Source organism: Myotis nattereri (assembly GCF_964212035.1).
Source record: "Myotis nattereri genome assembly, chromosome: X".
In the NCBI taxonomy this organism is placed as follows: Eukaryota; Metazoa; Chordata; class Mammalia; order Chiroptera; family Vespertilionidae; genus Myotis; species Myotis nattereri.
Genome location: NC_138078.1, coordinates 93,420,654 through 93,440,547, shown reverse-complemented (window position 1 = coordinate 93,440,547; position 19,894 = coordinate 93,420,654). Strand labels below are relative to the sequence as shown.

Here is a 19,894-nt window from a genome sequence, read left to right as displayed (position 1 = left end):
TTAAAAAAGTAAAACAAAAATTAAATTGTAGCCTTCAAATTGTGGTTTTCCCTTTTCATGTTTGAAAGGTAGAGTTTCATGTAGTACATGGACTATTAATGAAGCTCATTCCTTTGAAGCCCAGAGTTGGCTTACTGTCCACGCTGGTGAGCAAAAGAGTAAGAGGCCATTTTTAACATCTTTGACCCTAAATACCATAGCATGCCAGGCCTCTTTCTCTGGATATAGAATTGCATGCCTACATCTTCTTTTACTTGACCCTTTGTTTTTCATGGGACTGTACAAGTTTCTCCTCGATTCTATCTTTTCTACTTTTCCAGTCAAAGGATGTTAGTCTCATTCTTCACCACACTTCCTATCTCCCTCCCTAACCTTTTTTGTGTCTAATTGAGTTCTATGAGAGCAGAGACTGTGTTTGTTTTATTCACTGTTGTATTATTAGCACCTAACATAACACTTGGCACAGAGAATTTATTAAATAAATGTGTTGCAGGTTTGAATAAAATGTTAAGGTTGGATTTCTTTTGGTTATTTATAACTGGAAAAATATTTATTCCTTTATCTAATTTTTCTTTCCTTTGGAATAAAGTAGATCAGTTCAAGGAGAATCAGAGCAGGAACACAGACAACATACTTTGCAGGACAACAAAAATTGTGAAAAGTATGGTTGCTTATTTCAATGCAAGTGAGTGAACAAGGAAAATCTTTCCCAATTTGTAGATATTGACTTGAATTCCTTACCTGCTATTGATACAGGAAAAGGCCAAGTTTTTATTTGATTTTGTTTATATAAGAATCAATTCTTATTCCATTTGTTACTTAATATTCAAATGTTAATGTCAAAATAGACACACTTGTTGTGCTGACAGTAAGGAAATTCAGAGAGAAGTACCTTGTATCGTTATCACATCACATACCTTTCCAAAGCTTCTCATATTTAGCCTTGATGGAGAGAAAAAGCAATGGTAAATAGCCCCATGTTTGTGTAAGTCCTGATCCATGTGCCCTCTGACTCCTCAAATGACTGAGTGGGTGGAAGCATGCGCATGCATTGTGACAGTGTGTGCATAAATACTGTCACATGTAAGGCCAGAAGCAGGGTTACATAGAAAGGGCAAGTCACAAGTTGTCAAGATTCTAAATTGAAGTTTTGTTTTTATCAGGGCCTAAGAGAACCAGACCCACGTGAAGTCATGGCCCTTAACCACCCCTCTCCCACATACTGAGAGGAGAATTCAGATGCCCATTGCAGTCAGCTGGTCAGATTGTTTCTTTCATGCTTCTTGCCTCCACTTCACTCTACCCTAGTAGACCTCCTTGAATGTAAGATCATATCTATATCGCCTTTCTACCCACACCCCCCCCCAAAAAAAAAAACTTGAGGCTCCCAGGGTTTAGTACAAAGCTTAGTACATGCTCCATAAATGTTTGTAGACTGAATTAATGAATGAACCAATGTTGCTCTGGCCAAACCTGCAGCTTCCACGCCCTGCATAATTGCATGCAGTACTGACCCTGAAGATAGGAAAAGCAACATAACGGATGCTGTAAGAAAATGTTTCTTGTTTATACTGCTGCATCTCGATCTTTGGCTGATCTAAGCACAAAGAGAGCTCTTTCCGTTTAGAGAAAGGAGGTTTATGATGTGTGGGAGAGCTAAGAACAATGGGCTCAATTGATACACTGGAGATGCTCTCAGCTTCTGAGAGCCTGGAAACTTCATCTATAGATCAGTCCCAGAGGGCAGAGCCAAATAATGGCAGACAAACACAGCTTTCTTGGGAACTGGCTTTCTGCTGTTCTGAGGCAAAAATACATTCACTCTATAGCATTCTGAATCAATTCTCTAAAATACGGTGCTGTGTCCTTGTTTGCCAGTGTCTAAAAATAAGTCCTTGTCATATTTTTATTCTTTTAGTCTTAAAGTCATCCAACCAGACTTGCTTGCAGAATATTAATTGTAATGAAGCAGAAACCGGGAGATTAAATTGAAACTATTTTTGAACGGAGCTCCTTAGGTTTCTCTCTAGTCATGCTCCTTGCCAGCTGCAACTATGAGACAATGAATCTATAGTGAACTTTAAGCCAGTTTTCTTTAGGCTGGTCATTAGAGTACTATTCAAGAGTACCAAATGCTAGCTGGGTATTTAATGCTGTGTCCCAAGGGCTAGTGGGCTGGCCAATCATAGTAGTAGATGTCATTAATCATTTTAATACTTTCCTGCCACAAACTAAATTTATATTGCCCTTACCATATTTGCTCTGCTTTGACATTAAACCTTTCATCCAGTACTTCTCAGATACATGAGAATTACTCATGTATGAAACATTAAGGATTCATTGGAAAATTCAAAGAGCTAACAATAACATAATTCTAAAGACACCAGAGCTGGGCACTATTATTCTGTTAAAGTAACCATGTTTGACTCCGAATTAGCAGACCACTCTGAAACCCAACTTAGGAGAAAAGAAACCCTAAAACAGGTAACGAATTGGTATCAAGATCTGAATTCTAGTCCAAGCTCAGAAATGTACTTTTTGGATTAATTTTTTTTGGCCTCTATTTCTTATTGTCACCAGCTATAAAAACAGAAGTGATTTATCGACTCTATTTTAGAGAATTGTGAGAATGACTTGGATAACCTGAAAAAAATGAACAAAGTCCTTGAACAAAGCAAAATAAAGATGCAATTATTCAAGTTCAATTGTGAGTTAAACAGAACAATTCACTCAGAGGACACAATGTTTGAGAACATTCTTAATTTTATTTCTTTAATTTTATAAAATACATTTTGTAAGATAAGTTTCTAAAAGTTTATCCTTTATGTATGTTAAAATTGAAATTCTATATCAGAAATGAAGGAAACTCTTGCAGTTGATTAACCCTCTTTGTGTGTATATGTGTGTATGTATGCCTGGGAGGTTTTCAGGGAAGAGTTGGTTATTTGTTATGCTATTAAATCAAAACAAAACACAAGGTATGGATTACTTCACTTTCCTTGATCTTGATTGGTTTCTTACAGAATTTTTTCCAGCTCCTCCCTCAATGCAGCCTGGAAGCTTATCTGGTATACTGGTCTAAAAACAAATATCAAGTGTCTTTTTGTAAAGATCTTACACCTCAAACATTGCTGAAACCACTTTGGGAGAAAAATATACAACTCTTTACAATAAAAGAGCTGCCTACAGTCATACCCATAAAACCTTTCCTTCAATAATGACCAATCAGCCTTTTATATTTTAACCCAAAGTTAATAAACGAGAAAGGGAAGACTGAAACCTGGTTTCAAAATCTTTCCACCTTTTCTTTTCTGTGGAAACTTGCCAACTGAATAGCTGTATAGGTGTATTCAGTTTAGAGATCTATACCAGGAAAGGATAACCTGTATGTTAAATCTGACTCTTTAACACACCAAGGTAACATTGTTAAATTAAATCATCCCCCACTAGCTAGAAAGAATAACCAACTAATTATTAAAATAATAGGTTATTCAAATTGAGATTAAAATTCACCAAATCTGTTTCTGCAAAAGGAAGAATAACTTATAGAAAATTCCAGTACATGTATGGAACTAGCCAATTTTACATATCATTTGTGATGTTTAATGTCCAATTTTCATTAGTTAAAGAATCATATTCAAAGGATCATTCTCCAGACCTTTCTGATACAACCCTGACCAAGTGATAAACAAACTGGAAAATGTGAAATGTGCATCAGTCTAAAACAAATCAAGATCTTCAAATCACCTACAATGACTGAATGGATAATACCCTATGAGAAGAGCACCATTGTGAAGGTATGACATAGGCCAGAGTACACAAGTAATTAACAGAAAAAACACATGCTATCCAAAGAGTTATCTATCCTGTGTCTACCAGAGGGCTGGCTCCATTTACACCATTAGCCACCAGCTACTGCTGTTACTTAAGGCAGTCTTTTTTCATCTGAGCTAGTTTTTCTCTATTCTCAGCTCTTTGGAAACCACAGGGTTGTCATGGTAGCTGTTCTCAAGGAGAAGGTAATGAGAAAATGCTGACAACACCCTGTTTCTCTTCTTTAACGAGGTGTAAGGCCAGGTGCCCCCTCTGTCTGTACAGACACTATGCTCCCTTATGCTGTAAGTAAGGTTGGCTGAGTTAGGGCTTAAATAGTCCTTCGCTATTGGGGGTCAGTGCTCTCTTTCTATGGGTGAAAGATCCTTGCTTTGACCCCCTTCTCCCAGCTGCAATAGGTAGATTTGGGCAAATGCTCTTATTGTTTTACTGGCATTTTTGTCTTCTATTTTCAGTGGTAATAGGGAGACAGGACTGAGCTCTCTGTTTTACACACCAAGGAGAATATATTTGGTCCCTTATCATCTAATGGGGCCAGGTACATTCCTGCTCTCTAATTGAGCATCTTTCTTTCCACTTTGTTTCCATCAGTGGAAGTGCCCTTTGAGAAGAAAACACTCCCTGGTCCTCAGAAGATGCTTGAAAGTTGAAGTAGAGCCTCCATTTCTTTGTGACTTGTAGTGGTGGAGTCACCATCTTAAGCATTTCCCATTTCTAGCAGGAAACAGCTGTGAAGCAAAATGACTAAAAAAGGAACATAAGAGGGGAGAGTCCACAGAGAGACATCAATCACCACAAGACTCTCCTTTCTTGTTACACTCATCAAGTAAGAAGAGGGCCAGTCAGTGGTAAAGGCAAAGAGTTAACATGGGAGACACAGCACTGTAGGCTGTGTGGTTAGAGCCTTGCTGTTAGAGAAAGGGAAGTTTCTACAGGCGATCAGAACTTGGTGCCTCGGCCCATGAGTTTAAGGACAGCAAAGTTGTAAGTGGCAGCAATCATGAAGGTGAGCTGTAAGGAACAGAGAGAGAATATGAGTAAGAGTAGAAAAGGGAGCTTTCTCTCTCCTCCAGTCCTTTTGGGAATGAAGACGTGATGAAATAGTACACCCGTGGTGGCTCAGTGGTTGAGTATCAACATATAAAACAGGAGGTCACCGGTTCGATTCCCAGTCAGGGCACATGCCCGGGTTGTGGGCTGGATCCCTAGTTGGAGGCATGCAGGAGGCAGCCGATCAGTGATTCTCTCTCATTATTGATGTTTCTATCTCGCCCTTCCTCTCTGAAATCAATCGAAATACATTTTTTTAAAAAGAAGTGATAAAATAAAATCATAGCTAAATAAAGGAAAAATCCCTGTTCTATAAAAAGCAGCATGTCCCAGGCTTTTGTCCTAAATACTTGACTAGAAGTCCTTTCTGAAACATTTTCTTCTAATGTCCCAGGTACAGAGAACCAACTCAGCCTGATTTATTCCACACTATGCTTGGCCTAGCACTGACTTTTCTTGAGGGAAAAGTAAATGATACATAGGTCTGCCATCATCTTACTTTCATGTCTGAGTGACCTGGAATCATAGAGGGCTTGCTGCAGACACACAGCCACACTGTGCAACACAGCCCACCAGTGCATCAATTTATTTTACAAAATGAGAAACAACTAGACTTTATAAAAACCTCAGCAATAAGGGCCAGGAGTTCTGTGAGCTTATCCTTGCACATTCACCACTTATTCAATGACTTCAGATAAATTGCCTCACCCTTCATTGCCCTAGGTTTTTAACGTGAACTGTGAATGCACTACATTAACACTGTGTTGTAACACCAACAACGGAACTTGGGACATAGAATCACATTATAGCAATAACAGTTCCCATACTGTCAGAGAATCCTTCCCATATTTTCAGGAGCATAACTAAATCCCTTGGAAAGTGTACAAGATAGAGTCATAGTATATAGAATTCCAGGCTTTAGAATATTATTTTTAGTAATATTTCAGTGTTCTTGAAACTGATCTGACCAGGATGTGTTGAGAATTAACTGTAATATAGGATTGCAAAGCATTTGGCAATATTACATGCTCTGTAAATGCCAAATATTATAATTCTTATCTATGAATCTATTACCTCCTCTTCCCTCATACCACTTTTCTTGTCCCTGGCTAATTTCTGAAGTTTTTATGCCTTGCCAACCAAAGTAGAGATATACAGTCTCTACACTTCCTAGTAGCTTCTCTCCAGCATTTCAAGGTTAGAAGGAATCTATCTTTTTGCCTTGCAGCATAGCTGAACACCAGCTATCCCAGGACCATTTATTGGCCAAGATAATCCAAAGGCAACTTACCAGTGAAACCAGTGTGGCTGCAGCCCCCACAAATGCAGCAATGAACAGGTGGAAGGTCATTTGGAACTACAAGAAAGTGCAAAAGGAAGAACTATTTCTTGCAACAGCAAAAATATGCTCTGCTATAGATCATAAGCACAGCTTTCTGAATATGTGCTGATATCTTTGTGTGTTAATTATGCATCACTAAGTTGTCACTTCCTTGAGTGTAAGCCTTCCATTCCTAAATGTACACCATAATACTCAGAACACAGAATACTCATAAAACACTCATAAAAATATTTTAATCAACTGGTTTCTTATCATTGTGCCCAGGGTCACAAAATTTAAAATCAACATGTTGTTTTCAAAGAAATTATTCCCCACCTTCTTCCTCAGAATTACTTTTAATCCTTTGATTCATTTGTGTACAATAACCTGTCTCAATACAATGTTTTCCTTCTTCAAATGTACTGTTTTTACTTCACATTGGAGATTGAGAAATTCCAAACTGAAAGTGTTTTTGTAAAACCCATGAATATTTCTGTGCACAACCCATTTTCTTTATATGGTTTTTAACTAAAAGAATAAAAATTTCCATTTGGGAGATTTTACCATTAAGCTCTATCTATACCTAAAGTTACAAATTTCTCTTTTAAGGGAAGAAGTCTTGAAATAGAAGGCTTTCTATGCAGCTCTATGGAACATACATATTTTACCACCTATGCTCATTGGCTCAGGCACATTAAATCAATATTTTGTAGAAAACAATTTGCCAACTCAAAATCGAGCAAGAGAAACTGTGGTCGTTAAAATTAAAGGCCGTGGGAAGGAACTTGTATGGTACTAGCCATTCCACTGTAAAGTAACCCAATTGGATCACTTACCTCAGCTGTTTTGCAGATGGACAGAAGGTTAGAGCCACACACCTTGCCAGGGAAAGCATTCCATGGGAGAACACCTAAGTAAGATACACAAATCAACTAAGGTGAGCTTCATGGGCTTGTAGGGCTACATGGTGACTTTCCTGCAGAGTCTTTCTTCCATCTTTAACCATCCTGGCTGAAAATTTGATCCTAATAACAATTAGGATCCTCTTTTCTAAAGATTTACCAAAAAATAGAAGGTGGTATTGAACAGTTGTGAAATCTTGTATTTGTTATTGAAATGTACTGCTGAGAATAGCAGTCAAATAGGGTAGAGCAGTGTGTACAGTCAAGAAATCTTCCCCCACTTCCAAGAAGTTTCTTTCGAAGGGAAGACATCTCTCTAGTTTCAGTGGCGAGGGTTTAATAAACTAAGGTCTAGGCATCCCTCTTATTTCCCCCCATAATTATCACCCTCCTTACCCTAAATAAAAAACTAAATTAATACACTTCCATAAGGGGGTTGAGAAGCCAAGACACCCATGCACTAACTCACCATACATTCTGGCATCAGCACATAGACTGCCTATACTGGCAGAGGTCTTGCTGGGGAAGGCAATAGACTGGCAGGTGGTCCAGGTGTTGAAGTAAATGTAGACAGGCACAGCAGAACAGGCAAACACCAGTAGCCACACAATGGTCAGGGCATAGGTGATGCCAACAAACTAAAACAATTGACATGGTGTGATTAGAAATGAGCATTAGCCTGTAGACATTGAAACACAAACTGGGAGATCCTGGAGTGGTATGTGCCAGAAATGGAACCAGATTCCAGAGATCTCCACTATATGAAATTAGTAAGCAGGGCATCTCTGCCAAATGTCATTGGCAGTATCTACTAGAGAACTGGCCCTGAGTGTGACAGAGGTTGGCAGGAATGGGTGGGGATTGGAGTGAGAAGGATCCCTGGGTTAGAGAAGCTTCAGGAGATTTGTTGGGCAGATAAGGTGTGAAAAAATCAAAATAGATCTTGAAAGAAAGTCGTGCCATTTCTTGCCTTAGGCTGAGCTTAGAAAAGTTTCTTGTCACAGAACTTTTGATCCCTAGTCATTAAACAAAGCCAATAGGAGATTTAAATTTCAGATTAAAAAAAACAGCACCTTTCTAAGCCAACTGCTGGCCACAAAAGACATCACCACAACCCACAGATGTTTAGCCCCCAAAGGAACCTTTAACTCTAGAGGCTGAAAACCAATGTGTGCCTCAGTAGAAACATGAATAGTCCCCAGTCAAAGATGTAGCGGTAAATATGTAGATTTATCCTAGTTCCCTCTGGGACCTCCAACAGTGTAGGATCCCAGAATATTGTGAATTCCACCTTGGAGTCAATTATTTAATTTCCATGATCCACCCCCCTCTAAGATTAGCTACCTACATTTCAGTTCTATGGGTAGCATTGTAGACTCTTGAGTAGTCAGATCTCTTGTTGTGGTCCCTCCTAGGAGGGGAGTAAAGGGATCAACAGATGGCTTAGAAATGGTCTGATTGTATAAAATATCCCACAAAACTCATGCTTTTCATTTTGAGATGAAATTTTCTAGGGAACTTTTCAAAGGTGAAGCTAAGCCAGCTGGGCACCACGTTCTTCCTGACCTCGTTCGGCTGTAGCCATCACTTCCTCACTAAAAGGCCAGGCACCTAGAAAGTTCCCAGCCTTGGGTGAGGGTGAGGCCACAGACTCACGCCCCATTGTCCCCCACCCCTTGTTATTGCCACAAAATCCTGAGGATGATCACCTTGTCGGGATGTCCTAGCCATTTTCCCAAACAATGACACACCCGCTCCAAAGAATGAGCTTGATGTTGGCCTCTGGAACCCCTCCCCTTCTGGCCCCCTGTTACCGTTGCACTGAGGCCCTTGCCGCAGATGGTGGTCTTGTAGTCGCCAAAGATCTGCCTGACTGCGCCGGTGGTGTAGAAGCCCTCAGCCAGCAGGAGGGCCCCATAAAGGAAGAAGAAAGAGGCAGTTCCATAGATGACATACTGGAAGGCATGGATCCTGCATTAACAGATAGACAAATGAGACCAGAGAATCTTATTAACTGAGGAACTAGTTCCCTTCCTGCATAAGTGAGATGGACACTTAAGTGAGCACTTAAACAAGATTAGGAAGTCTTTAGAGGGATCACAAATTTCCATCTCCATGCTTCCACCTTGTCTGGATTGAAGTAAAGGAAGATAGGGAATGTGCAGCCAGAAGCACATGCTCTTCGATGCACACCTTGCCCACCTTGTGACCTGAACAACCAGAGCCCTAGACTCCTTTGCCTGACCTTTCAAAGATGCTCCTTCAGAAGAGAGAGAAGTTGGACAAGAAAAGTGATGAGGAAACAGGAGTCTAACTAGCTCTAGGAATAAGAGAAGCTAGGACTGGGTATGTGCAGACTCAAGTGGTGTGTCAAACCAAGAGCAGTGGCCCGACTTTGTTCAGTCATTTTACCTCCCCCAAATTCTCTATACCTACCACTTTGGAAGCTCCAACTCAGTCAATGTTAACCCTACTGAGCAAAAGTTAGAATGCATGGAAGAAAACAAGGGCTAGGAGATGGGCTAACAGGTAGACCCCTACTTTATGAACTTGGCACTTTTCCCTTATTTAGGGGTTCAGATGTGGAGTTGTGGCATAGGTGGAATCAGCACAGAGAGGAAAGACTCAGGAATCCTTTCTGGTGCCACACTAATCCCTTACTTGTCACTAAGTATGAGTTCTATATCTCCAAGATGGAGAGAAAAAGAGAAGGGTTTTTATGGGATGACAGGTACTTACACATTGATGAGATACTCATAGTCCTGGTAGTTTTTGGAGAAATAGGTCTCAATTAGTTTTTCTGTACCAGTGAGGGCTTCATGTCCACAGCCACAGAATAGTGCCACCCCAAAGAAACACAATCCAGTGGCCACCAGGGAGGCAAAGGGGGCCCCTACGAGACATCTTGCACAGCACTCTAACAAACCTGGGGAAGAAGAAGGGGAAGCAATCAGGAATGTACAATAGGAAGGTAATGCCACTCTTACCTCTCTGCCAGACCAATCATGCTCTGTGCTCGCATGCATGGATGAAGTGTTAACCAGGAGTCCAAAATCAGGAGAGTCTAGAACTTTAGGCTTCTGGAATGTGAGATTGAACCCAGAAACATACTTTGTTCCATTCTTGAAAATAAGTCCTCTCTTTTAATTCCCAGAATTTGTGTGTGTGTGTGGGGGGGGGGGGGTATTAATAATCAATAATTCAAGTAGCAACCCAGAGAGATTATGCAATCATTCTCTCCTCTCTTATCATTCTTATTTGTTTGTTTTAGTCATCCATCAACTCTTATGGAGTACCTACTATGTGCCTAGCATTGTGCTAGGTGTTATGTGAGATGTGAAGACATAAACGACAGATTCAGTCATATGGGAATCTTGTTTACTGAGAAGAATGAGTTTGGGCGAGGATGGCTCCCTCTGGCCTCTTGGCCTGATCCCCAAAAGGTACAAGGAATAAAAATGTGAATCTCTTTAGAAAAGAGTTCTTTATATGTATACATACATAATATACAAATATACACACAGATTTTATATATCTGTTCATATATCATATCATATGTATATATATGATATATGAATTATTTTACATTTTTATATATTATATGTATACTAGAGGCCCAATGCATGAAATTCATGCAAGGGGCTTGGCCTTCGCAGCTGGCGGCTGCCTTGGCCCTCACAGCTCCGGCTTCATCCAGAAGGTTGTCCAGAAAGACATCCGGAAGGTAGTTCAGCTGTCTGGTCTAATTAGCATATTATGTTTTTATTATTATAGATATGAATTATTTGTGTATACACACACACACACACAAATAATCAGCAAGTGTGCTGAAAAGTGTTATTTTAGAAGAGCATGTTGGGACTTCTTACAAAAAGAAAGTAAATTGTATTAATTTTTAGGTTTGGATTTTCATGCAAACCTCACTTGTCCATACCAGGTACCAGGGACTAGAGAAGTCATTTGCCCAACCCTATTAATACCAGTACAGCTTCTTTTTAGCCCTGAGTGCTTAACCATCTGGTGATTTTGATGGCAGAATTACATCAATGTGAACATTTTCTGAAAGACTAAATAATCTCTATCATGGAAAAATTGAGATAGACGCATTTATCTGATCTCAGAGCCACAAAATGAGTGAGTCCTACACCCACCAGCCCCTAAAATGACAGCCCTTCCTTAGTCCTCAAAGAGCCTCTTCCTCAAAGATTCTTATTTTTCACACCAGAGATTAGGCATGGAAGCTCAAGCTAAGCAAAGCAAGTAGTTGACATTTGCAGCAGAACTGAATTTCTTTTCCAAGAATCGTTGTCAGGAAACTTGGCCTCTATTGGATGCAATCTGTAGCTGTGATGCCATAAGTGAAGTCAGAGTTTACTTAGCGTGAATTTTACAATAGTGCCCGGTAAGAGTGTCTCATCAAAGTGAGCCTGTGGCATACACACACACACACACACACACACACACACACACGCATACATGCAAATATGAACACATATGCATGTGTATACCAAAAGAAAAACACATTTGAAATTGATCATATTCTTAGGAAACATTCCAGAAATTTCACAGCAGGTTAAGATACTAGATGCATATTGTAAGTCAAGAAAAGGAGCTTGGAAATAAACAGTGCTGCCATTTTCCTTCTCTGTCTATCCGACTCTTCTCCACCCCCAAACTCTTAGAGTCTTCTAGTAAAGAAGTTCTCTGAAGCCTGGGGGTGGGGGAGGGGAAGATCAGTGACCCCACTGTTCCCTCTCTCCCTAGCACAGGGTCAGGGCTTGGACAGAGCCCTCCATAGCTCCCCCAAACAAAGAAGCCTTGTTTCTCCCAGAGATCTTAGGAGCCTCATTGGTATTCTGTAGGGGCCCATAGGCCTGGGGGTGGGGAGGGGGTCATGCCCAGAGAACAATGGCAGAACTGTTTGTTTAGAGTAAGGAGAGCCATCCATCCTAGCAAGTGACTATCCTGTGCCCACTCACTCACCCCAGCTTTTTTACCCTGGGAAGAGCTAAATGGTGGTGCAGGTGTGATCAGGGATGGAAGAACTTGAACTCTTGCTAACCAGAGAATTCTACTCTAAGTTTTAGCTGATGCCCACTCTAGTGTTGTAAAGATGAAGGAAAATCCTCTTTAGTGTGTCGTAAAATCCTCTTTAGATGATCCCTTGGTCATCTCCACCTAACCAGCGAGTATCATATGTACTGTTCTTACTGGGTGATAAAGGGCTAAATCTTGGGAGCAACTCTGAATCACTAACTGATATTCTTCCTTTTCACATCCATTTTTCATGTTTTTTTGGAGCTCAGATAACTTAGTAAGACCTTTTCTGATCTACTGGCACTCAACAAGGGGCAAAAAGGACATAGGTTTTAATGAGTCTCTACCATGGAGTCAGAAATATAAATGGCTCTAGATAAATCTATCATTGTTGAGCTATAAACAGTTCAACAATATTGGCACAAGCATCAGATGTCCATATCTTCACAACTGAAAAGAAGTGTTTGTTCTGGGGGTATTTAAGTTCATCATAAGTGAAGAGTTTGTCAATCTGTCCAAGTGAAAAAATCAAATTTTGGGTTCCAACTGGGAAAAACTCAGAACATGCAAGAAATTTTGTCTTCATCAAAGTAGTTGACAATCAAAATATTCTGAAAAGGGTCCATTGGTACACTTTCATTTTTCACACCCCAAGGAATGTCCATGGGAATGTGGGAACAAGAGCCTAAAGCTATAGGCTCTCCATTTCAGAATCCTTCATGGTTGGAAAGGTATTGATGTGATTCAGGAAAGCTGTGAGGAATTCTGGAGAAGTTCCTTGTCTTTCTCAAGAGACAGTCTCACATTTTCCAGGGTAAGTACACTCTGCAACATAGTAGAGTTAGCATAAAAAATATATAGTAATAATATTATCCAATGCAACTCAGTCTGATTAAACCAACTAATTTTGACTAGAGGCCATAGAGAAAAATAACGACCCACACCCAGTGTTTTCCTTTCATTTCTGTTTATGTAGATTCAGTACAGTTATTAAGCACAGTAGCAGTTACCTAGATCCTATGAGACACAAAATGGAATTATAAGGCCCAGTCACTTTCTTCAATATCCTTTCAGTCTTGTTGGAGAAAACAAACTTATGTCTGTGAATCAAAGACTAAAGCTACCTATCATCTTATGTTAAAATGTATATAATCAAACCCTGTGAGCAAAATGTAAGCAAAGGGGAAATATTCATTGTTATCTAGATTGATCTGCAAACTCCCAAAACTAGTATAATCAATCTGTGATAGAACTTTAAGCCCTTCTCACCAATGCTCTTCGAAGGAGTCTGAAAAAGGGTTGACAACACTATTGTGACTCTTATTCAGGTCCATGTCCATCCAAAAGACTGTATTGACCCTGATGCTGTCTCTTTAAGCAGGAGTCAAGAGTTCCCAAGCCCTCCTTTCTTTCCCATGCCCTGGGCACGCCTCAAGGACCAGCTCCATGATGGTAATTCAGTGTGAATCTGGGAACTCATCAAAGGGAGGAGAGGAAGGGCCTCATCGAAAGCGATGGTAGAAAGAGACCAATTGTGCTTTGCACAAGCCCAGCCTGTCCCTTGAATCCAGCTGACAAAGGGAGAGATAGAACCCTATACAATTGAACTAAACAACAGGCAGGCTCATTGAGTAAAAAACTGGCCCTATCTCCCTAGGTCTCTAATCTGCACTTACCCTCCTCCCAGAACCCACCCCTTAAACTCACCCCCATGAACAGAGGCCTCCTTGATCAGGGTCTATAAGCAGTTTACAGGGCCAAGATGCTAGAGCAGCCGTGACTGGTACTGGGGATGGATGGGGATCAGGGGGTGGGTTCTAGAAATAAAGCAACAATCAGTAGGAAGTACTAGTGGCAAAGACTTTTGCTTCTGGCCTTATCCTGGTCAGACAAGGCCCTGCCTATAATCTTGTCTTTCCTACATGAAATCAACACTTATACCACATTTAAAGGCTGGAAAGGGGCCCTGCAATCATGGGGCATGACAATTCAAGCCTACTAAATAGACAAGGCATATGGACAGAGTTAAATCAAAAGAAATCTCAGCCTCCTCTTTGAACAGGTATTACTATTACCATGGCAACAGCATCTGGACCACCTTGTTTCCCAAAACACACACACACACACACACACACACACACACACACACACACAACCAATTTATGCCCAAACATTAGGAGGCTGGAGTAGAAGCTTTATTGTTAAACTCTATCCATGACACTCTCTTCATCTTGCCCACATATGGGAAGGTGAAAAAGAAGCAACTGACACTAAGCTAAGAGACTACAGTTTCCATACCTTATTCCTTAGGTCAGTCTCCTATCAATTTTTCCTCTCTTATTGGTTGTATTGTAAATCTGATCTGGGGAACTCTGTTGTCTTCCTTGGGATATCATTGACTCTTTTTCAGAGTCCATCCTGGAAGAGAGCTCAGAGACCAGCACAGAGTAAGAGAACACTCTTAAGACCACTTAAAAATAGCCAAGGAGGAATTCATCCATCAGTACTTGCTGAGCTTTTGATGTAAGTTTAGCATTGGCTAGGCCCTGACAGTGGAAAGGGATGGAAAAGCTGCTCTGTTTGCCTGCCATTACTGATGTGACCTTTCCTGATCATGTCACTACCCTGACTAGATCTTCCCTGGACCTGAATTTCTATGAGCAGGGAGGGTGTTTTTACTGTTGCTTTCTTTCAAGATTAAGAACTATACCCTGATGATGGGTTTCAGGGCTTCAGGATAATACACAAAAAATCAACAAGAGAAAAAAGATGTCACTGGCTGGGGTCTGCCTTGATGGGTTTGAAGACTATATTTCCCTTCCAACCCATATCCCAGGGGTTTCTTGAGCTTTGTTACTACTTATATAGCTTTGAGAGAATAGGTCTAATTGTCGGGCTGTTGAGTAAACTGGCTCTCCTAGCGCAGAGCCAAGATGAAAGCCCCTTGAAGCAGAGAAGATTTTTACATCTGCCTGGCTCTCTAAGAGCTCCTCTGGCTCTGTAGGACCAAGGTGAGGAGTGGGGTGTGTAATGCTATCTGTGATCATTTCAGTAAGTGTCTCTAAGAAGAGTAAGTGAATATGCTGGTTTGGATCTGGTTTCTTTTTAGCTCCTGGCATTCTTGCAGCATTCTTGGAATCAGGGTGGGGTTCAGTTAGTCTTCAGACATTTTGTAAAACTGGACCCCTGCTCTGCCTCCACTTTTTTTGCTTAAGTTACACCCACTCACTCTGAGCCAGCCAAAACTACACTGCTCAGCAAACAGCCACCTTTGGAAGGAAACATCACAGTCTGGTTACCAGGGTTACAGCCACTTTCTCAGACAACAGATGTACAGTAGCCAATGTTTTGCTGTTCAGTAATGGCATTGTATTACTGAGCAGAGAATAATCAGCTACTGCTCTTGGGCTCTTTTCTGGTTCCATTGTTATCCCAAAGATTCATTTGGAATATCCTCCTCCAAAATTGGGACAAGGTTTAAAGAACTACCATTTCCCCCATAAACCTTTTGTGCAGACACTACTGGGTTCAATGTTCCTCTTAATCGTGAAAGAAAGCTTCCAATCCTACAGGATTTATATGGTTGAGGTAGTGAGGTCCCTGTTCCTGGAGGTGATTAAGAAGAGGCTGTAGGCCGAAACCGGTTTGGCTCAGTGGATAGAGCGTCGGCCTGCGGATTGAAAGGTCCCAGGTTCGATTCCGGTCAAGGGCATGTACCTACCTGGGTTGCGGGCACATCCCCATTAGGAGATGTGCAGGAGGCAGCTGATCGATGTTTCTCTCCCATCGATGTTTCTCTCTATCTCTCTCCCTTCCTCTCTGTAAAAAATCAATAAAATATTTTTAAAAAAGAAGATGCTGTAGGATTATTTAATTGGCTGTTGTAAAAGGGACTACTGCATTAAGATGTGGCTCAGACAGCTTCTAAAGTTCCTTCCAACTACAGATTTCATGATATAATTCATCTATTAGCACTGACAAAGTAAATTTAACAATTTACTTTCCAAATTGTTAAACAGCCACACACTTTCATCCCCTGAGGAAGTAATATTCAGTACCCTTCTTTACCCCCTCTCCATTTTTAAATCACAGCCTACACAAACAGCTTCCATGATATCAGGTAAGTTTTCCAATATTACCTTGGGCAAGAATTGAGTTTCTTCAACATTCACCTTTTACCTGGCCACATTCAATTGATCAAATGATTCTTACCCAACTACACAAAGTGCAGAAACAGAAAAACCAACCATTTTGGAAAACATAAGTCATCCTGTACATGAGCTATTGTATAATAATGGGTATGGGTATCATTATGATGATCTATAATGGATACACAGCTTGTCCATTTTCAAAGGACTTTCACATCACTATTACTTGATTTTCACAACCTTGAAAGTATACAAAACAGTTATTGTGATTCCCATTTTCCACATGAAAAAGTGATAATTCACAATGACCTACCCAAAGTCATGAAGCTTATATATATGGCAGATCTGGGATTTAAACTTGATTGTATTTACTTCTAATTCAGTGATATGCCCTCTTAATTATCCTAACTGAATACATGCTGAAAAGAGCTTTCTTGATGTTTCAGGATAAAATAACCTAGAAGCTGACACAGCTTAATAGAGTTGAAAACCTATCTGCCTGGGTGTTGCTGGAATCTTCTGGGTACTACATTGATGGTGAATACACAGGGCAATCGATTCTCATTTTACTTATGCTGCATTCAAGCTTTTGACACATTTAGGGAATGTCTACATTTATCTGTGGCACCTGTGTCATACCTTGCTCTGAGTAGACACTGCCAGAGACAAGACCTCCTCACTTCTCTCTTTGTTCATGAAACCTGGAGAAGCCCTTGGTACTCAACCAAGTCAATCAGAGTCCTAAGGTCCCAGAAGCCTCCTTGTCATAGAGGAATTTAGAGTTTGAGGTATGTCTTCAGGAAGGCTAAGTCTGTGATATTTGCTAAACATGGCCAACCATACATGCTTGTGCATTCACACACACATACACACACACCTATTCATATCCATTCCCCATAGTAAAGCCACTGAAGACTTTATTTTCTGAACTTAAGATTTACCTCCTTGGCCATGTCCAATCCTAAATCCATCTTGCCTCAATCTCCAATTTCCCACTATAGCCAAATATGGTTCATTTTGTATGAAGCAAGCAGTTATTTAGTACATCTGAAGGGTACCCAACAAGAATTTTTCCCCCAGAAGAGCCAGGGATATCAGCTGACCTGGTCATTACCAGAACCCAGGAACCAAGGGAAAAGAGAAGGTAGAAGGAAGTGAGAAGGTAGGAATACACATGACCACATCCAGCCCATTGGGCACTCTCTCTAAGGATCTGTGGGAATGTCCACGTGCTGCTGGAATTATTTGGCAATAAAGCATCAATCTCAATACAGCAGAGACAGAGTTCATCTAATTGGGTGCTAAGGAATTTAATTTAAAAAAACACAAAACAAAACAAGTGCCAAAGCACAACTCATTTAAACCATTGAAAGCCCCCAAAACCCAAACTCATAAATACTATTGCATATTCCTGAACCTGCTTAAATCTTCCATGCTAAAGTTTTTTAAACTCACCCATGACTTTGGGACTCTGACTCCAACTGTAGCCGGCTGGCTAGTCTGCTTTGTGGCTTTGTTCAGCTGGAAGGATCCTGGTCTCTCCAGTCTCCTTCTTCGTTCCTTTACTTTTTCTCTCTGAGTATCTTTGTCCTCTTCTCCAGCAATGAAAAGGGCTTTCTGATTGACAGCCAACCCCCTTAAAGAGACAGGCCCACTTTCCTCCTCTCCTCCTCCCCTTTTCCTCCACTTATCCCCACCTCCTCAGGGAGACTCCCTTCTTTAAGGGCTCCATCTTCTCTTTTCTGCCTTTCACTGTCAATTCTTTTACTTTCTCTTTTTTTTTTTCTAAGACTTGCCTATGTGGAATTTTACTTTGCTGCAGAGACATCTGGAAATGTGGTTTGGGGCTGGAAGTTTTTTAAAAAAGAGGTCCTGGAAGCCTCCAACTGATACTTAGATCTATTTGCTATAGGATGTGGCAGCACAAGTGTCAGAAGCCACAGAAGCGGTAGCTTTGGTGAGGGGGTCAAGGTCAAAAACTTAGATGCTATCTTCCAGAGTCCTTCCAATTCTCGCAACCCTCACTCATAGCTGCCCTTGGCCCTGTCTACATTTCCCCTCTCCCCACTCCTTGGCAAATTAGCACCCACCCCACTCCACTCAGCTTTAGAAACACAATAGAGAAGAAAAATTTGTCTTTTAAATAATATCCTCCAAATTCTCCAGCTGAATGAGGACAAAATACAAGCTATTGCTTCCACAAACAGATTGTGACAAGCAGTAGGAGGCTAGCATTGTATAATTTTATTGAGAGGATAACAAAGACCCAGAGAGGGGACAAGACCGGTGCAGGTTCACAGAATAGACTAAAGAATAGGTCAGAGTTAGGTATGTGGGTGATTTCCAAGGAGGATAATTGACTTTGAGAAAAGTTAGGAACATTATCTGAGAACCAGAAGGTCAATATCCCATCCTGAGAATATAGTATCATCAGAAACCTGAGACTAGGCTGGTGAGAGGCAGGGAGGGTGTGGGTTGGGTTGAAGCAGCAGGTGCCAGTGAGGGTGGAGAGAAGGGGAAAGGAAATATCGTGCTTGCCTCAGGGAAAGAAATACTAAGAAAAAATGGCAAAGCAGCAAAAATATGGGACTAATATATGAAACCTGCCTTATAAAAAATAGTTGTTTTTAAAGACTATGAAGATATTTGAGTGCCAAGTTAGATTAGCATAGGAAGGTTTTTCTAAAAGAGATGAATCTTAACCAGTGTCTATATAGGCTCTTTGATACTGTTCTTTATCCTTTCAGGAACCTCAGAAAGGCATAGTTCTCTTGAACTTGAGGTCTACATCCTCCCATGGATGGCCTGTAAGGAAACTGTTTGGCATATAACTGGAGGAGTACCTATTGGAAGACTCCATGGAAAGAAGGTACAGGCTTCCAGAATTTTTCCTATGGCTTTGCCTTGGAGTCAGAGAGGAGAGGAAGGGGGTGCAGAGCAGAGTTTCTAGACTAGACTCTTCCTCTGGAGGGAGAAAGGCAAGATTGTGTCTCACAGTTTTCTCTTTGATCTGTGACCTTAGACTTGTTTCTGAGAAACAGAAAAAATGTTCTCTGCTGTTAGAAAAAGGATGAGTCTTCTACAGATGCCCTTGTGGGTCCACCTGTGTCCTGTACTGTTTGAGGCTTGTTCAGAATCTTAGAACCCTAGATCCTTTGCTCTTATACCAGCCCCAAGTAGAAAAGATCCCTGTAAGTGCTGCTCCTACTATAGAACAGCATAAAAGTAGCTTTCAGAACAGATGAGACTAAGGTCATATGACAGGGCAGAAGGTCCCAGGACCCCTGACCTCACACCAGCCCTGCTTTCCAGCCATAGACTCTGCCTGCTGAGGAAGCTGAGTCATGCATAGCATTGTGCCAAAGATTACCGTTTGGATGGTTCTTGTCAAAATGACCCTGGAGGAGAGGGAGGACCAAGAGCAAGAAGTCCCCAAATGTGTGCTCTCAGCTCCTCAGATGACAAAAGGAAAGGAGTCCAAACTTTGGGGCATTTGATTTAGGGATGAAAGAGATGGTTTTTCACAGCTTAAATAGATGAGGTAGCCCTGAATGCAAGAGAGATTGCTCAGGCTGAGCCTTCTCATAAATCTGCCCCTGGAT

General features: G+C 40.9%; 1 protein-coding gene across 2 annotated transcripts; it reads right to left on the bottom strand.

Moving 5' to 3' along the window:
• Positions 1-2,745: 2,745 nt before the first annotated feature.
• Positions 2,746-18,390, bottom strand: PLP1 (proteolipid protein 1). 2 transcript variants are annotated; one of them, XM_081115337.1, is made up of 7 exons: positions 17,748-18,390; positions 9,847-10,033; positions 8,817-9,078; positions 7,577-7,745; positions 7,042-7,115; positions 6,176-6,241; positions 2,746-4,845 (listed from the first exon to the last, which is right to left on the bottom strand). In XM_081115337.1, exons 1-7 carry the CDS (start codon positions 17,749-17,751, stop codon positions 4,774-4,776), a joined length of 834 nt encoding a protein of 277 aa, XP_080971463.1. In that variant the 5' UTR covers positions 17,752-18,390; the 3' UTR covers positions 2,746-4,773. The 2 variants fall into 2 exon arrangements, with proteins under 2 accessions (XP_080971463.1, XP_080971464.1); XM_081115338.1 differs by having other exon boundaries at positions 8,922-9,078.
• Between the last annotated feature and the right edge of the window lie 1,504 nt (positions 18,391-19,894).

Excerpts from the sequence above, each read along its gene's own strand:
- PLP1 (XM_081115337.1), bottom strand. Across the intron at positions 9,079-9,846 it reads TATGAGTATCTCATCAATGT|GATCCATGCCTTCCAGTATG; the intron begins GTAAGTACCTGT and ends CTGTTAATGCAG. Across the intron at positions 7,116-7,576 it reads TGCTGATGCCAGAATGTATG|GTGTTCTCCCATGGAATGCT; the intron begins GTGAGTTAGTGC and ends TATCTTACTTAG.